General features: G+C 43.6%; 1 protein-coding gene across 1 annotated transcript in view; it reads left to right on the top strand.

Moving 5' to 3' along the window:
* Positions 1-20,287, top strand: part of LOC133583694 (plexin-A2-like) — a 452,088-nt gene that overhangs the window by 155,956 nt on the left and 275,845 nt on the right. Inside the window, exon 4 of the mRNA XM_061937663.2 lies at positions 10,900-11,034. Coding sequence (XP_061793647.1) covers positions 10,900-11,034 — 135 coding nt within the window. The remainder of the gene's footprint in view (positions 1-10,899; positions 11,035-20,287) is intronic.

Below are 20,287 nucleotides of genomic sequence, written 5' to 3'. Positions count from 1 at the left end.
CACAGGCTGAAAGAGATCCACATGCTCGAACAGTGTCAAGAGGGCCGCAAGGAAGTTGCCTTCGTCTTCTATTGACATCACGGCAACAGTGAAGGCTGCAATATCTTCCTCAAAGTGGAGTCTCCAGGATTTCACGAGGATAACGTCTAATGACGCAAAACACCCTTTAATGGAAACACTTACAAGCCGCTAATGTACTTTGTCTAAGTTTTGGAACTATCACTTATATTTTGCGAAAAACTGCAATGGAAACACAGCTAGTGCCACTTACATTGTGTGAAGGTGAATGTTTGGTGGTAGTCTCAGGCATGTCATATTTCCACAAAAACACGGATGTCCGCGTTTTTAAGCATACATAAGAGGTAGACACAGAAAAGAGTGAGAAGAGCCTGTCGTGTAATGCCAGCAGCTAAAAGCAACTGCGTGAGAATTCACAGACGTGTGGATGTGTTGAAGGTGTGCTGAAAAATGCGGAACGGAAATTACGGAGCAGCAGAAAAGTGGAATGTATTATTTAAATCGGTGCGTTGGAAAACACGGACCGGAGTTTTTTTTTAAAACTGGATCTGGATCGGCATTTTCCCATGCCTTGCCGATACGCAATTTTTGGCAAATATCGGCAGCCGATCCGATCCAGATATAGGATCGGGACATCCCTAGTGTAGACATAGCCTAAGAGGAAGGTTTTGACGGTGGAACAATTGAAATGGGTTGAAAAATGTGGAAGGAGTCGTCGCCAGAAAAAAAGGCTTTGGAAAACCAGGAATTCTGGAAAATCCTGGAATTTTTTTGAACTTGGAAAAAAGGTAGTTTAAATTTCCATGATGGTGGAATGTGTTGAAGGTGGAATGGTTTGATACGGTTGAAAAATGTGGAAATGGTGGAAGTTGGAAAAATGGCCAATTCATTTTGAATGGGGAAAGTGTCCCGGAAAACCTGGAATTCTGGGAATTTTTGGAATTTGGGAAAAGGGAAAGCCCGCGATACCCGAATAAACTGAACAGTCTGAAGTTGGAACGGTTTGAATCGGGTGAAAAATGTGGAAGGCAGAGCGCGCCAAAATCTGGAGAAGAAGAAGAAAAACCATATAAATGCTTTGGAGCATTCACACAATAATGTTAGTAAATTATCTAGTAAAAAATCCCGTGGTACGTTACATGGGACATGTAAGTGTCAAAAAGCGGTTGGTAAATGAATAAATCTAAAGATTAAATATATTGTAGAAATGCACCCAATTGCAGGAAATATACCGTATTTTTCGGACTATAAGTCGCAGTTTTTTTCATAGTTTGGCCGGGCTCCAGTGCGATTTATATATGTTTTTTTTCTTCTTTATTATGCATTTTCGGCAGGTGCGACATATACTCCGAAAAATACAGTAGTCTTGATTTTCAACATTTTATTTGGGGGTTTGCGTGGCAGCACTTTGTGCTGATATAAATGTTCCTCTTGTTTTTCCTCGCAGAGTGCTCACATGCCTGTGTGTACTTTGTCATGTCGAGTGTGAAATTTACTGTCCAAAAACGCTACAATCAGGAACCTACAAAAAAAATTCAGTAGCTTTCAACTCCCTCACGTCGCCTCCTTTTTGGCAGCTCCTGATCAATACGCCACTTATTACCCAGACAGCCACATCTAATTTGTTTTCAGTGCAATTACACACAGAACGGATGGAGAACTCTCCACTGGTGGGCATCTGCTCTCTGTGTTTGCATTTAATGAGCCCCGAAAGATCGCGGGCGGCTGAAAGTCGATGCTAAGTCACACACAAACACACACACACACACACACACACACTGGTTATCATTTAGAATGGGGACCAAGTTTTTGATCATCACTTGTGGGGACCATCCTTTCTACAGGTTGTGGAGGCATAAAAAAATGTTGGTAAAATGGCCACTGCCCAGTTAGCTCATACACATCTTTAAATCTCTGGATTGATGAAGTAATGTGCTGATCATTCTTACTGGGGACCCTGGGGAATTTATGTGGACCAAAATTTAAATCCATCCATCCATTTTCTACCGCTTATCCCTTTTTGGGTCGCGGGGGGTGCTGGAGCCTATCTCAGCTGCAATCGGGCGGAAGGCGGTGTACACCCTGGACAAGTCGCCACCTCATCGCGGTGCCAACACAGATAGACAGACAACATTCACACTCACATTCACACACTAGGGCCAATTTAGTGTTGCCAATCAACCTATCCCCAGGTGCATGTCTTTGGAGGTGGGAGGAAGCCGGAGGGAACCCACGCAGTCACGGGGAGAACATGCAAACTCCATACAGAAAGATCCCGAGCCCGGGATTGAACCCAGGACTACTTTCGTATTGTGAGGCACATGCACTAACCCCTGTTTCACTGTGCTGCCCCGAATTTAAATAATGTTGCATAATTCACACAAATTTGTATGTGACTACTGAGGACCATTAAAAAAAAATGAATAAAAAAAAGTTCAAATAAGATGTGATTTTTAAGCTTTGGCCCATAAAACATGTTTACTGAAAAGTAAACATGTTTTATGGGCCAAAGCTTAAAAATCACTTAGGCATCTTCAGAATGGATCTGACTATCATTTAAAAAGGTTTTCCCTTTAGGGCAGTGGTCCCCAACTGATTGGTACCGGGCTGCACAAGAAATAAATAAAAAAATAAAAATTTAATTTTTAATTACTAAATCAACATAAAAAAACACAATATATACATTATATATCAATATAGATCAATACAGTCTGCACGGATATAGTCATACTTGCCAACCTTGAGACCTCCGATTTTGGGAGGTGGGTGGTGGGGGACGTAGTCGGGGTGGGGCGGGGGGCGTGGTTGGGGGCATGGTTAAGATATATATATATATATATATATATAAGAAATACTTGACTTTCAGTGAATTCTAGCTATATATATATTTTCTATTTTTTTTTATTTTATTTTTTATTACATATAAATATATATATATATATATATATATATATATATATATATATATATATATATATATATATGTATATATATATATATATATATATATATATATATATATATATATATATATTTATAAATAAATAAAATAAATACTTGAATTTCACCATTCATTTATTTACACATATACACACACATAACACTCATCTACTCATTGTTGAGTTAAGGGTTGAATTGTCCATCCTTGTTCTATTCTCTGTCACTTTTTCAGAACACACACATTATACAAATATACATTATAAAATCAATAAGAAAACGGAAGCTCTAATTTGGGAGTCTGAATTAGGATCAGAAGTTCCTATATAAACATTGCGCACTCACGTCGCCTTTTTGTATTGATTACTGCAGCTGTGCACTGGATTCATTCACAAATACAAACTACAACTCACGAACACTTTAGAGTTAGGCTCCACCATCAGAATGTGTACTTAAACTTATAAAGATCACATGGATATTATTCAGTGAGTTGATTCACCAAAACTAACCTGTTATACAGGAGGAAAAAGCACACAGGACGTTTCAATTGTTCACAGACTGGTCGCGCTCATCAGAATGACAAGACACTTCCGGTCTGCAGGTGATAGCATTCAATTGGGAAGAAACACCCTACTGCCCCCTACTGACCAATGTGAATACTGACAAATGTGTAATGACAGCTCCAAAAACAAATTCAAACCACAAAATAAACTAAATAAATCAACACAAAAATGTGACACATTATGGGTGGGTCACATATACATGTACAGTAGATGGCAGTATTGTCTTGTTTAAAAGTGTCACAACATTGCTGTTTACGGCAGACGAACTGCTTTACGGTAGACGAAAACTTGACTGCTGTTGTTGTGTGTTGTTACCGCGCTGGGAGGACGTTAATGAAACTGTCTAACAATAAACCCACATAAGAAACCAAGAACTCGCCCTCGATCATTAGCTGTTTATATTGTGGGAAAGCGGACGTGTGAACAGGCTGTCAACACGTCACTCAGGTCCGCATGGAGCTGGAGGGGGCGTGGCCTCCAGCTCCGCCTGAATTTCGGGAGATTTTCGGGAGAAAATTTGTCCCCGGAGGTTTTCGGGAGAGGCGCTGAATTTCGAGAGTCTTCCGGAAAATCCGGGAGGGTTGGCAAGTATGGATATAGTCCATAAGCACACATGATTGTATGTCTTTATGACAAAAAAATATATCATAACCCGGGGGGTGGTATAGCTCGGTTGGTAGAGCGGCTGTGCCAGCAACTTATACCTACTCAGTGGCCTAGTGGTTAGAGTGTCCGCCCTGAGATCGGTAGGTTGTGTGTTCAAACCCCGGCCGAGTCATACCAAAGACTATAAAAAAATGGGACCCATTACCTCCCTGCTTGGCACTCAGCATCAAGGGTTGGAATTGGGGGTTAAATCACCAAAATGATTCCCGGGCGCGGCCACCGCTGCTGCCCACTGCTCCCCTCACCTCCCAGGGGGTGATCAAGGGTGATGGGTCAAATGCAGAGAATAATCTCGCCACACCTAGTGTGTGTGTGACAATCATTGGTACTTTAACTTTAACTTTAACTTTTAACTTGAGGGTTGCAGGTTCGATCCCCGCTTCCGCCATCCTAGTTATTGCCGTTGTGTCCTTGGGCAAGACACTTTACCCACCTGCTCCCAGTGCCACCCACACTGGTTTAAATGTAACTTAGATATTGGGTTTCACTATGTAAAGCGCTTTGAGTCACTAGAGAAAGGCGCTATATAAATGTAATTCACTTCACTTCACTTCACTTCAACCCCCCCCACCCCTCCCGGTCCGTGGGACAAATTTTCAAGCGTTGACCGGTCCACAGCTACAAAAAGGTTGGGGACCACTGCTTTAGGGGACCTGGTTTTTTTTGTCCCCATACCGTCAGAGGTCCCCTAAAGGTGACTGTGTAAACAGAGCCATGTCCCCATTAAGTAGGCATTGCCAGAACACACACACACACACACACACGTCTCTAAAGGGGATGGCGTCATCGCCATGCCGTCTCAGAGGCGGATTTGGGCAAAAGCGACGCTGATCGATCGCACTCCTAAATCCATCTTCGGTTCATCCAACTTTCTGTCGCTTTGGATTTAGAATCAATTTGTCACGGCCGAGTTGTGCGATGCAAAGTAGTAACAAGTAGTTTCATCATCATCATCATCGACATGGGATGGCGACACAAGGGTCACGTGATCAGTGAGTCAGGACAGTATGGTGTCCAACCATCGTGTTCATAATGAATCCAAATGGCTGGCCTGTAAAAGTGGACAGATGGTGAGAAACTGTGAAAAGTGTTATTTGTTAAAAGGCCACTATTAGGCATGCAGCATCAGGAACAACGAGGAACTCTATCTTCCACGAGGACACTTTGACGGTATTAGGGTCAGGGGCAGGGGGTGATCAAAACTCCCAAATTCCATTTGTAGACCACTCTCGCAGCTGAGCCAAGCCAAGCCGCCACAAAACAAAAGCCGACACATATAGAGTGCATCCAGGAAGTACTCACTGCATTCGCTTTTTCCACATTCTGTTATTTACATGACATAATGAGGCAATCACATCAAATGATGCAGCAGGCCACTTTAACTATTGTGACATAAGATGACCTGGCAAGTCACTCTAAATGAGGCGACGGACCAAATAAAATGATGCGGTGGGCAACATAAAATAATGTAAATAATGCAGTGCGACAGGCCACTTAAATTATGGAGCGGGTCACTTTAAATGATGATTGAAAGTGGCAGGACCACAAAAAGTTTTGGCGGACCAGATAAAATGACTTGGTGGGTGACTTTAAATGACACGATGGACCACATAAAATGACTTGGCGGGCAACATAAAATATTGTGGCGGGTCACATAAAATAACACGGTGGGCCACATAAAATAATACGGTGGGCCACATAAAATGACTTGGCGGGCAACATGAAATAATGCGGCGGGTCACATACAATATTACCGTGGGCCACATTAAATGATGCAACAGGTCACTTTAAATGACACGATGAACCACATAAAATGACTTGGCGGGCAACATAAAATATTGTGGCGGGTCACATAAAATAATACGGTGGGCCACATAAAATGACTTGGCGGGCCATTTTAATTGAGGTGGCGGACCATGTAAAAAGATGCGGCGGACCACATAAAATTATTTGACGGGCAACAAAAAATGATGCGGCAGGTCACTTAAATGATGTAGCGGGTCACTTTAAATGACACTGTGGACCACATAGTTTGAAAGCGGCAGGACCACAAAATGTTTTGGTAGACCATGTAAAATGACTTGGTGGACCACGTAAAATTACTTGGCGGGCAACATGAAATAATGCGGCGGGTCACATAAAATATTACCGTGGGCCACGTAAAATGATGCAACAGGTCACCTTAAATGATGCGTCAGACCACATAAAATGACTTGGTGGGCCACTTTAATTTATGCGGCGGACCATATATAATGATATGGCCGATCACATAAAATGACTCGGGGGGGGCTACATAAAATGTTGCGGCAGGCCACGTAAAATAATGCAATAGACCACATAAATTATGCGACAGGTCAATTAAATAATGTAGCGGGTCACTTTAAATGACGCTGTGGACCACATAGATTGAAAGGGGCAGGACCACAAAATGTTTTGGCGGACCACAACATATAAGTATGCGGCGGGCCACATAAAATCTTACGGTGCGCCACGTAAAATGATGCGATGGGTCACGTTAAATAATGCAGCAGGGCCACATAAAATGACTTGGGGGGTCATTTTAATTGAGACGGCGGGCAACAACAAATAATGTGGCGGGCCACTTAAATAACGCGGCGAGCCATGTAAAATGATGGGACAGGCCAAACAAAATGATGTGGCGGGTCATTTTAAATGATGTGGCAGACCACATAAAATTTTGCGGCGGACCACATGAAATTTTGCGGCGGGCCACATAAAATAACGCGTCGGGCAACATAAAATGATGCGGCGAGCCACGTAAAATAATACGGCCGGACCTCATAAAATGATGCAGTGGGCAACATAAAATAATGTGGCAAGCCATGTAAAATAATGCGACAGGCCACACAAAATTATGTGGTGAGCCACATCATTTTGCGGTGGACCACATAAAATGAAACGGCGGTCAACATAAAATGACTTGGCGGGCAACATAAAATAACGCGTCGGGCCACATAAAATGATGCAACGGTTCACACAAGATGACTTGTGCTACTTTAAATGAACCACACAGTGATTTGGCGGGCAACATAAATTGAAACGTAAAATAACACGGGAGGACCACGTAAAATGAAACGGCAGGCAACATAAAATTAGTGCGGCAGGACCACACAAAATGATCCGGCAGGCGACATAAAATGAAGTGGCGGGCCATATAAATAAATGTAGTGGGCCACATAAAATGATGCGACAGGCCCCTTAAATGATGTAGCGGGTCACTCTAAATGACGCTGTGGACCACATAGTTTGAAAACGGCAGGACCACAAAATGTTTTGACAGGCCATGTAAAATGACTTGGTGGACTTGGCCACTTTAAATGACACGGTTGATGTCACTTTAAATAATGCAGCAGGACCACATAAAATGACTTGGGGGGCCATTTTATTTGATACGGCGGGCAACAAAAAATAATGTGGCGGGCCACGTAAAATGATGGGACAGGCCAAACCAAATGACGTGGTGGGTCACATTAAATGATGTCGCGGGTCACCTTAAATGATGTGGCGGACCACATAAAATTTTGTGGCGGGCCACAAAAATTTACGCATCCGGCCACATAAAATAACGCGTCGGGCAACATAAAATGATGCGACGAGCCACATAAAATAACACGGGAGGACCTCATCAAATGATGCAGTGAGCAACATAAAATAATGTGGCAAGCCATGTAAAATAATGCGACAGGCCACACAAAATTATGTGGCTCGCCACATCATTTTGCGGTGGACCACATAAAATGAAACAGCAGGCAACATAAAATGACTTGCCGGGCAACATAAAATAATGCGTCGGGCCACATAAAATGATGCAGCGGGCCACACAAAATGACTTGTGCTACTTTAAATGAACCACACAGTGATTTGGCGGGCAACATAAATTGAAACGTAAAATAACACGGGAGGACCACATAAAATGAAGCGGCAGGCAACATAAAATTAGTGCGGCAGGACCACACAAAATTATCTGGCAGGCGACATAAAATGAAGTGGTGGGCCATATAAATAAATGTAGTGGGCCACATAAAATGATGCGACAGGCCCCTTAAATGATGTAGCGGGTCACTTTAAATGATGATTGAAAGTGGCAGGACCACAAAATATTTTGGCGGGCCAATGTAAATGACAGGGTGGACCACGTAAAATGACTTAGCATAAAATGAGGCAGCGGGCAACAAAAAATAATGTGGCGGGGCACATAAATAAATCTGCGGGCCACATAAAATAATGCAACGGGCAACATAAGATGATGGGACAGGCCACTTTGAATGATGTGGCGGGCCACATAAAATAACGATTTCCGGCTACGTAAAATGATCCAGCGGGCCACGTAAAATGACTTTTGCTACTTTACATGAAGCGCCGAACCACACAGTGATTCGGCGGGCAACATAAAATAAAACCTAAAATGATGTGGCGGGCCACATAAAATGATGTGACAGGTTCCTTAAAAAATGTAGCAGGTCACTTTAAGTGATGATTGAAAGAGGCAGGACCACAAAATGTTTTGGCGAACCAGTTAAAATGACTGTGTACCAATTTAAATGACACGGGAGACCACATACAATGACTTGGCAGGCAACATAAAATGATGGAACAGGCCACTTTAAATAAACGGCGGGCCACTTTAAATGACGTAGTGGGACACTTTAAATGATGCGGCGGGTCACTTTTATATTATGCGGCGGACCACATTAAATGATGCGTCAGGCAACATAAAATGATGCGGCAAGCCGCGTAAAATAATACGGGAGGACCTCATAAAGCAGTTTCTGGGGAATCTGTGGTGGGCTCTCCTATTTTTGGGGCTGAGGTTGTGAGGTAGTTAAAAAGCTCCTCAGTGGCAAGGCCCCGGGGGTGGATAAGATCCACCCGGAGTTCCTTAAGGTTCTGGATGCTGTGGGGCTGTCTTGGTTGACAAGACTCTGCAACATCGCGTGGACATTGGGGGCGGTACCTCTGGATTGGCAGACCAGGGTGGTGGTTCCTCTCTTTAAGAAGGGGAACTGGAGGGTGTGTTCCAACTATCGTGGGATCACACTCCTCAGCTTTCCCGGTAAGGTCTATTCAGATGTACTGGAGAGGAGGCTACGTCGGATAGTCCAACCTTGGATTCAGGAAGAACAGTGTGGTTTTCGTCCTGGTCGTGGAACTGTGGACCAGCTCTATACTCTCGGCAGGGTCCTTAAGGGTGCATGGGTGTTAGCCCAACCAGTCTACATGTGCTTTGTGGACTTGGAGAAGGCATTCGACCGTGTCCCTCGGGAAGTCCTGTGGGGAGTGTTCAGAGAGTATGGGGTATCGGACTGTCTGATTGTGGCGGTCCGCTCCCTGTATGCTCAGTGCCAGAGCTTGGTCCGCATTGCCGGTAGTAAGTCGGACACTTTTCCAGTGAGGATTGGACTCCGCCAAGGCTGCCCTTTGTCACCCATTCTGTTCATAACTTTTATGGACAGAATTTCTAGGCGCAGTCAGGGCGTTGAGGGGATCCGGTTTGGTGGCTGCAGGATTAGATCTCTGCTTACCTCCAAGTCCGAGTCCATGGTTCTCGCCCGGAAAAGGGTGGAGTGCCATATCCGGGTTGGAAAGGAGATCCTGCCCCAAGTGGAGGAGTTCAAGTACCTCGGAGTCTTGTTCACGAGTGAGGGAAGAGTGGATCGTGAGATCGACAGGCGGATCGGTGCGGCGTCTTCAGTAATGCGGACGCTGTATCGATCCGTTGTGGTGAAGAAGGCGCTGAGCCGGAAGGCAAAGCTCTCAGTTTACCGGTCGATTTAAGTTCCCATCCTCATCTATGGTCATGAGCTTTGGGTTATGACCGAAAGGACAAGATCATGGATACAAGCGGCCGAAATGAGTTTCCTCGCCGGGTGGCGGGTCTCTCCCTTAGAGATATGGTTAGAAGCTCTGTCATCCGGGAGAAGCTCAAAGTAAAGCCGCTGCTCCTCCACATCGAGAGGAGCCAGATGAGGTGGTTCGGGCATCTGGTCAGGATGCCACCCGAACGCCTCCCTAGGGAGGTGTTTCGGGCGCGTCCGACCGGTAGGAGGCCACGGGGAAGACCCAGGACACGTTGGGAAGACTATGTCCCCCGGCTGGCCTGGGAACGCCTCGGGATCCCCCGGGAAGAGCTGGACGAAGTGGCTGGGGAGAGGGAAATCTGGGCTTCCCTGCTTAAGACTTCGGATAAGCGGAAGAAGATGAATGGATGGATGGATGGACCTTATAAAAAGGTGCGGTGGGCTACATAAAACAATTAGGCAAGCCACATAAAATAATGTGACAGGCCACACAAAATGAATTGGCAAGCCACTGTAAATTACGCGGTGGACCTCATAAAATGATGCGGTAGGCAACATAAAATGAAGCGGCGAGCAACATAGAATTACTTGGCGGGCCATTTTAAATATAGCGGCGGGCCACATAAATAAAGCTGCGGGCCACATAAACTGATGCAATAAGCCGCATAAAACTGACTTGGCGGGCCGTTTTAAATAAAGCAGCGGACCACATCAAATGAGGTGACGAGCAACATAAAATAGAGTGGCGGGCCACATAAATAAAGCTGCGGGCCACGTAAAATGACTTGGCGGGCCATTTTAAATCAGATTTGTCTCCCTGGCCTTGAGTTTGACACCTGGGTCCTAGTTCCTATAGTGGCAGATGTCAACCCTCATGTGTTTTTATTCCTTCACAGATCCGAGTGGACGGCCCGCTGGATGGGGGAGTGCTGTACGAGACGGTGACCGTGGTCAAGGACAACAGCCCCGTCCTCCGGGACATGGCTTTCTCCCTGGACAAGAACTCGCTCTACATCATGTCCGACAATCAGGTACGAGCATGTGTTCCGTGGCGCTGGTGCCGTGGAAGTGGATGTAGGGAATGGCATAAAAACATCTGGAAACCTTTGGACTTGAGTCCAAGGTGTCCTTGCCACGCGCCAGTTGGATATTGAATGAGGCGTTCAAGTGTTGAATGTGTGTACTTGAACCAACCGCAGAAGACAATTATCACATGATTTTGATAGGACAGGAACTACCTGCTGACTTCGCAAACTCGCGGTTTCTCTCCCTGTCACTCAAGTGCCGTTAAACAAATGAGGAAAGAGAATGTGACAAAAGGCTTTTTTTGACTTAATGGTTGCTGGTGTGAATCCAGCGTCCACCATGCTAGTCATTGCTGTTGTGTCCTTGAGCAAGAGACCTCAACCCCTTGCTCTCAGTGCCACTCACACTGCTGTATGGACGGGGATGTTTGGTGGTAGTCTCAGGCATGCTAATCAAATTGGGATGATTACAATCCCAACACTGTTAGTTACCAATAAGTTGTAGTTCTGGAGCAGGGGTGCCCACACTTTTTGACTTGGGGCCGCATTGGGCTAAAAATTTTGGGCCAGGGGCCGAAAGACGACTGCATGTCTGTGGTCCAGACGTCCACAGTTACCAACAATAATTTGAAATGTGAACTCGTCAGACCGCAGAACACGTTTCCACTTTGCATCAGTCCATCGTTGATGAGCTCGGGCCCAGCGAAGCCGGCGGCGTTTCTGGGTGTTGTTGATAAATGGCTTTGGCTTTGCATAGTAAGAGTTTTAATTTGCACTTACAGATGTAGCGACCAACTGTAGTTACTGACAGTGGTTTTTTGAAGTGTTCCTGAGCCCATGTGGTGATATCTTTTACACATTGATGTCGCTTTTTGATGCAGTACCGCTTGAGGGATAGAAGGTCACAGGCATTCAATGTTGGTTTCGGTTTTCTCCAGATTCTTTGAACCTTTTGTTGATATTACGGACCGTAGATGGGGAAACTCCTTAATTCCTTGCAATAGCTCTTTCTTAAAACTGTTGGGTAGTTTGCTCACGCATTTGTTCACAAGGAGGTGACCCTCGCCCCATCCTTGTTTGTGAATGACTGAGCATTTCATGGAAGCTGCTTTAATACCCAATCATGGCACCCACCTGTTCCCAATTAGCCTGTTCACCTGTGGGATGTTCCAAATAAGTGTTTGATGAGCATTCCTCAACTTTCTCAATATTTTTTTGCCACTTTTGCCAGCTTTTTTGTTGCAGGCATCAAATTCCAAATGAGCTAATATTTGCAAAAAATAATGAAGTTTACCAGTTCGAATATTAAATATCTTGTATTTGCAGTCATTTAATACAGGTTGAAAAGGATTTGCAAATCATTGTATTCTGTTTATATATATATATATATATATATATATATATATATATATATATATATATATATATATATATATATATATATATATACACAGGTAAAAGCCAGTAAATTAGAATATTTTGAAAAACTTGATTTATTTCAGTAATTGCATTCAAAAGGTGTAACTTGTACATTATATGTATTCATTGCACACAGACTGATGCATTCAAATGTTTATTTCATTTAATTTTGATGATTTGAAGTGGCAACAAAAGAAAATCCAAAATTCCGTGTGTCACAAAATTAGAATATTACTTAAGGTTAATACAAAAAAAAGATTTTTAGAAATGTTGGCCAACTGAAAAGTATGAAAATGAAAAATATGAGCATGTACAATACTCAATACTTGGTTGGAGCTCCTTTTGCCTCAATTACTGCGTTAATGCGGCGTGGCATGGAGTCGATGAGTTTCTGGCACTGCTCAGGTGTTATGAGAGCCCAGGTTGCTCTGATAGTGGCCTTCAACTCTTCTGCGTTTTTGGGTCTGGCATTCTGCATCTTCCTTTTCACAATACCCCACAGATTTTCTATGGGGCTAAGGTCAGGGGAGTTGGCGGGCCAATTTAGAACAGAAATACCATGGTCCGTAAACCAGGCACGGGTAGATTTTGCGCTGTGTGCAGGCGCCAAGTCCTGTTGGAACTTGAAATCTCCATCTCCATAGAGCAGGTCAGCAGCAGGAAGCATGAAGTGCTCTAAAACTTGCTGGTAGACGGCTGCGTTGACCCTGGATCTCAGGAAACAGAGTGGACCGACACCAGCAGATGACATGGCACCCCAAACCATCACTGATGGTGGAAACTTTACACTAGACTTCAGGCAACGTGGATCCTGTGCCTCTCCTGTCTTCCTCCAGACTCTGGGACCTCGATTTCCAAAGGAAATGCAAAATGTGCATGGTTGGGTGATGGTTTGGGGTACCATGTCATCTGCTGGTGTCGGTCCACTCTGTTTCCTGAGATCCAGGGTCAACGCAGCCGTCTACCAGCAAGTTTTAGAGCACTTCATGCTTCCTGCTGCTGACCTGCTCTATGGAGATGGAGATTTCAAGTTCCAACAGGACTTGGCGCCTGCACACAGCGCAAAATCTACCCGTGCCTGGTTTACGGGCCATGGTATTTCTGTTCTAAATTGGCCCGCCAACTCCCCTGACCTTAGCCCCATAGAAAATCTGTGGGGTATTGTGAAAAGGAAGATGCAGAATGCCAGACCCAAAAACGCAGAAGAGTTGAAGGCCACTATCAGAGCAACCTGGGCTCTCATAACACCTGAGCAGTGACAGAAACTCTTAGACTCCATGCCACGCCGCATTAACGCAGTAATTGAGGCAAAAGGAGCTCCAACCAAGTATTGAGTATTGTACATGCTCATATTTTTCATTTTCATACTTTTCAGTTGGCCAACATTTCTAAAAATCCCTTTTTTGTATTAGCCTTAAGTAATATTCTAATTTTGTGACATACGGAATTTTGGATTTTCTTTTGTTGCCACTTCAAATCATCAAAATTAAATGAAATAAACATTTGAATGCATCAGTCTGTGTGCAATGAATAAATATAATGTACAAGTTACACCTTTTGAATGCAATTACTGAAATAAATCAAGTTTTTCAAAATATTCTAATTTACTGGCTTTTACCTGTCTGTCTGTCTGTCTGTCTGTCTGTCTGTCTGTCTGTCTGTATGTATGTATGTATGTATGTATGTATGTATGTATGTATGTATGTATGCATGCATGCATGCATGTATATATATATATAAATAAATATATATATATATGTATATGTATATATATATATATATATATATATATATGTATATATATAAAGAAAATACAATGATTTGGCTTCAAGCGGGAAGATGTTGAACAGACAACCGTAATATGTCAAGTATGCGGCAAAAGCCTTGCTACAAAATGTAGCGGCACTTTTAGCATCATTTGAAAAGTTACCCGCTAGAGAATGAAGAGTGCTTGAAACTCCGCATGTCAACATCTCCGACCGGTGCCACACCCAACAAAATGCCCAAGCAACCAGCACTGACCCAATTGAGCCTGGCGTCTTCCATTTCCACATCAACAAAAAATAGTCAACAACAGAAGGAGATGACGTCCGCAGGAACCTACCACATAGCGAAGGACATACACTATTTGATTTCCTATTATGCAGCTCATTTTTATTTGACAGTTTTTGAAATATCTTGTGTGACATCATGCACAAAAGTGCACTTTATTTGTTTTAAAATATTGTAGTGGCATTCTGTACAAAAAGTGAACTTTAATTTAGTGTTGTTTTGATACGTCATCTTAGTGACATCATGCACAAAAGTTCACTCATAGCTTGTTTTAAAATGTGTCTGACAATATTGCACTTTCTGTTTTGAAATGACATGAATGTTTGTGCCACTGCTTAATAACTGTTTAATAAATACACTTTTGCTAAATTGACTTAATTGTGGTTTCCCTCTCTGCATGAACGTTTAAAAGTAGCATATATTAATGCAGTATGAAGAAGAATGTTTTAATGTAGACACATAGAATCATCATACTGCTGTGATTATATGCATCAAGTGTTCATTCAAGGCTAAGGCAAAATATCGAGATATATATGGTGTATCGTGATATGGCCTAAACATATCGAGATATTAATAAAAGGCCATATCGCCCAGCCCTAATATGCATATATGTATATGTTTATATGTATATGTATACTATGTATATGTTAAAGTTAAAGTACCACTGATAGTCACACACACACTAGGTGTGGTGAAATTACTCTCTGCATTTGACCCATCCCCCTTGTTCCACCCCTTGGGAGGTGTGTTTGTGTACATATAATAATGTAATGGATATATAATTAATATAATGGATATATAATAAGGATATTATGAGTAATAATAATAATATTCATAATAATATAATGATGGGTGAGATAGACTCCAGCACCCCCCGCGACCCCCAAAAAGGGACAAAAATAGATGGATGTATATATTTATGTAGCGCTTTTCTAAACGCTCAAAGTGCTTCACAGAGAAGTGAGAATCCATTTTCTGTGAAAGTTCGACTCCTACCTTGTTTACTTCCGTGACAACGTTCTTAAAGGGGAACATTATCACAATTTCAGAAGGGTTAAAACCATTAAAAATCAGTTCCCAGTGGCTTATTTTATTTTTCGAAGTTTTTTTCAAAATTTTACCCATCACGCAATATCCCTAAAAAAAGCTTCAAAGTGCCTGATTTTAACCATCGTTATATACACCCGTCCATTTTCCTGTGACGTCACATAGTGAAGCCAACACAAACAAACGTGGCGGAAAGAACAGCAAGCTATAGCGACATTAGCTCGGATTCAGACTCGGATTTCAGCGGCTTAAGCGATTCAACAGATTACGCATGTATTGAAACGGATGGTTGTAGTGTGGAGGCAGGTAGCGAAAACGAAATTGAAGAAGAAACTGAAGCTATTGAGCCATATCGGTTTGAACCGTATGCAAGCGAAACCGACGAAAACGACACGACAGCCAGCGACACGGGAGAAAGCGAGGACGAATTCGGCTATCGCCTTCTAACCAACGATTGGTATGTGTTTGTTTGGCATTAAAGGAAACTAACAACTATGAACTAGGTTTACAGCATATGAAATACATTTGGCAACAACATGCACTTTGAGAGTGCAGACAGCCCAGTTTTCATCAATTAATATATTCTGTAGACATACCCTCATGTCAGCAGGCCAGGGAAGCTAGGGTCGATATTCTTCTCTTGATCATCTTCGGTGGCATAAGGGACGGTGTGAGCCAAGACATCCAGGGGGTTTAGCTCGCTCGTCTGCGGGAACAAACTGCCGCCATTGTTTGCCGTGCTACCGAGGCCCTTTGTCCCTGAATTGCTCACACACTCCGGCAGATTCAATGGGGGTCTGGCGGCAGATTTCTTTGACTTTATCGTTGGAAATGCATCTGCTTTGAGTGTCGCAAGATATCCACACATTCTTGCCATCTCTGTCGTAGCATAGCTTTCGTCGGTAAAGTGTGCGGAACAACGTCCAATTTCTTGCCACTTTCGCATCTTTGGGCCACTGGTGCAACTTGAATCCGTCCCTGTTCGTGTTGTTACACCCTCCGACAACACACCGACGAGGCATGATGTCTCCAAGGTACGGAAAACAGTCGAAAAAACGGAAAATAACAGAGCTGATTTGACTCGGTGTTTGAGAAAATGGCGGATTGCTTCGAGAGCGAATATTAGAAAGGCGTTTAATTCGCCAAAATTCACCCATTTAGAGTTCGGAAATCGGTTAAAAAATATATATGGTCTTTTTTCTGCAACATCAAGGTATATATTGACGCTTACATAGGTCTGGTGATAATGTTCCCCTTTAAAAATCCACCCTGAAGCGACTTTAAAACTGGTGTAATGTGCGCCCGCCCTCTGGTCCTCGTCAGCCCGTGTGCAGCTGAGTGTCGGTCATTATGGTGGTACTTGTAGAGCCAAGTGTTTTCTGAGGTGGTACTTGCTCTAAAAGAGCCACTGCTCGAGAGATTCCAAGTGAGCGGCCCTCAGTGGAAAAAGTTTGGCCGTCCCTGTTTTGAGGACAACCAGGTTGTGTGGAGAGTGAGGAGTACAGTCTCAGGCTCTGTCTTCAGAAACAAATCAAGGCCGTGAGATGGACTGGAAGAGACAAGACATCACTTATTGACGAGGGGAGGCCGACGCTTCCGTGGAGGAGACAGCCGTGCAGCGATGACTGCCAAGCCGGCTTCGGCCAGACGTTCTCTGTCAACATTAGAACAACCCGCATGAGTTTAGTCAACCGCCCACTTTCTTCCTTGGCGTTCCCGTCGGAATCCCCACTGAGAGCGCCTCACTCCCAGATACTTCCCACATTTTCCGGCGGATCCCAGAGATGAGAGATTTGCGGATCCCTGCGAGCCAAACAAGACAGGCACGCGGGCGGAACGAGGAGGGGAGCTCTGCCGACCTACACGGAATAACAATGAGCTTCTCCGTCTCCTGCTGAGGGTTAGCACGATGATGAAGAGTGAGGAGAGTGGGGAGTGAGAAAACACCATTTTGGGACAGAAACTCGAGTTGGTAGGGGGAAAAAAAAAACTCATCTTATGCCTGCTGATCATCTCCAGAAAGATGGTGTCACTTGGCGTTCTGTGAAATGACAACTAAATCTTGAAACTTTACAGAAGGCAGGAAACCGCTTCGGGGCTTTTCCCGGGCAATCTCTCAGGGTGAAGCCGGTGCTCGACGGGACATCCGTCTTCCTGTCGAAGACGGGCGGCGTGTCCTCTTCTGTCGAGTGTTCATGCCCACTCTTCAAACACGAGAGGCTGAGAAGCAAAAGTACCATTCATCTTCTTTCCACTTGCAAGGTGATGTCCGGTTGGCGGGGAGGGGGGCGTGTCCAGTGGAGGCGCAGCTGGTAATGGAGCGATTGGCAAGGCGACGAATAGCTAGTTTGGAAAGCAGCACTAGATCATGTTCCGTATGATGGAATGTTGGTGTGAAGCCTGAGCCACATGTCACATGTTCCCAATGCCGCCGTAAAATGATCGAGTGTGTTAGCATAACAACGTATGCTGGGAAGCCATTGTTTAAAAGCAATAATACAACACCCAAAACCAGTGAAGTTGGCATGTTGTGTAAATCGTGAATAAAAATAGAATCAAATTATTTGCAAATCCTTTTCAACCTACATTGAATAGACTGCAAAGACAAGACACTTGGGGCGGTATAGCTCGGCTGGTAGAGTGGCGGTGCCAGCAACTCGAGGGTTCCAGGTTCGATCCCCGCTTCCGCCATCCTAGTCACTGCCGTTGTGTCCTTGGGCAAGACACTTTACCCACCTGCTCCCAGTGCCACCCACACTGGTTTAAATGTACAAACCCTGTTTCCATATGAGTTGGGAAATTGTGTTAGATGTAAATATAAACGGAATACAATGATTTGCAAATCATTTCCAACCCATATTCAGTTGAATATGCTACAAAGACAACATATTTGATGTTCAAACTGATAAACATTTTTTTCCCAACAAAGAAGTTGGGAAAGGTGGCAATAAATACTGATAAAGTTGAGGAATGCTCATCAAACACTTATTTGGAACATTCCACAGGTGAACAGGCTAATTGGGAACAGGTAGGTGCCATAATTGGGTATACAAGCAGCTTCCATGGAATGCTCAGTCATTCACAAGAAAGGATGGGGCGAGGGTCACCACTTTGTCAACAAATGCGTGAGCAAATTGTTGAACAGTTTAAGAAAAACCTTTCTCAAGCAGCTATTGCAAGGAATTTAGGGATTTCACCATCTACGGTCCGTAATATCATCAAAGGATTCAGAGAATCTGGAGAAATCATTGCACTTAAGCAGCTAAGCCCGTGACCTTCGATCCCTCAGGCTGTACTGCATCAACAAGTGACATCAGTGTGTAAAGGATATCACCACATGGGCTCAGGAACACTTCAGAAACCCACTGTCAGTAACTACAGTTGGTCGCTACATCTGTAAGTGCAAGTTAAAACTCTCCTGTGCAAGGCGAAAACTGTTTATCAACAACACCCAGAAACGCCGTCGGCTTCGCTGGGCCTGAGCTCATCTAAGATGGACTGATGCAAAGTGGAAAAGTGTTTTGTGGTCTGACGAGTCCACATTTCAAATTGTTTTTGGAAAATGTGGACGTTGTGTCCTCCGGACCAAAGAGGAAAAGAACCATCCGGATTGTTATAGGCGTAAAGTTGAAAAGCCAGCATCTGTGATGGTATGGGGGTGTATTAGTGCCCAAGACATGGGTAACTTACACATCTGTGAAGGCGCCATTAATGCTGAAAGGTACATACAGGTTTTGGAGCAACATATGTTGCCATCCAAGCAACGTTACCATGGACGCCCCTGCTTATTTTAGCAAGACAATGCCAAGCCACGTGTTACATCAACGTGGCTTCATAGTAAAAGAGTGCAGGTACTAGACTGGCCTGCCTGTAGTCCAGACCTGTCTCCCATTGAAAATGTGTGGCGCATTATGAAGCCTAAAATACCACAACATCAAATATGTTGTCTTTGTAGCATATTCAACTGAATATGGGTTGAAAAGGATTTGCAAATCATTGTATTCCGTTTATATTTACAACTAACACAATTTCCCAACTCATATGGAAACGTGGTTTGTAACTTAGATATTGGGTTTCACTATGTAAAAGCGCTTTGAGTCACTAGAGAAAAAGCGCTATGTAAATAAAATTCACTTCACTTCACTACTTAACGTTCAAACTGAGAAACGTGGTTATTTTTTGCAAATATTAGCTCATTTGGAATTTGATGCCTGCAACATGTTTCAAAAAAGCTGGCACAAGTGGCAAAAAGACTGAGAAAGTTGAGGAATACTCATCAAACACTTATTTAGAACATCCCACAGGTGAACAGGGTAATTGGGAACAGGTGGGTGCCATGATTGGGTATAAAAGCAGCTTCCATGAAATGCTCAGTCATTCACAAACAAGGACGGGGCGAGGGTCACCACTTTGTCAACAGATGCGTAAGCAAATTGTTTAAGAACAAGATTTCTTAACCAGCTATAATGTAGGGATTTCACCATCTGCGGTCCATAATATCATCAAAAGGTTCAGAGAATGACGTGTCCTTCTGAACAAAGAGGAAAAGAAGGTATAGACGCAAAGTTGAAAAGCCAGCATGTGTGATGGTATGGGGTTGTATTAGTGCCCAAGACATGGGTAACTTACACATCTGTGAAGGCACCATTAATGCTGAAAGGTACATACAGGTTTTGGAACAACATATGCTGCCATCTAAGCAACGTTACCATGGACGCCCCTGCTTATTTCAGCAAGACAA

The sequence above is a fragment of the Nerophis lumbriciformis genome, linkage group LG03 (genome assembly GCF_033978685.3).
Source record: "Nerophis lumbriciformis linkage group LG03, RoL_Nlum_v2.1, whole genome shotgun sequence".
NCBI lineage: Eukaryota > Metazoa > Chordata > Actinopteri > Syngnathiformes > Syngnathidae > Nerophis > Nerophis lumbriciformis.
This window is presented reverse-complemented; position numbering and strand designations above follow the sequence as displayed.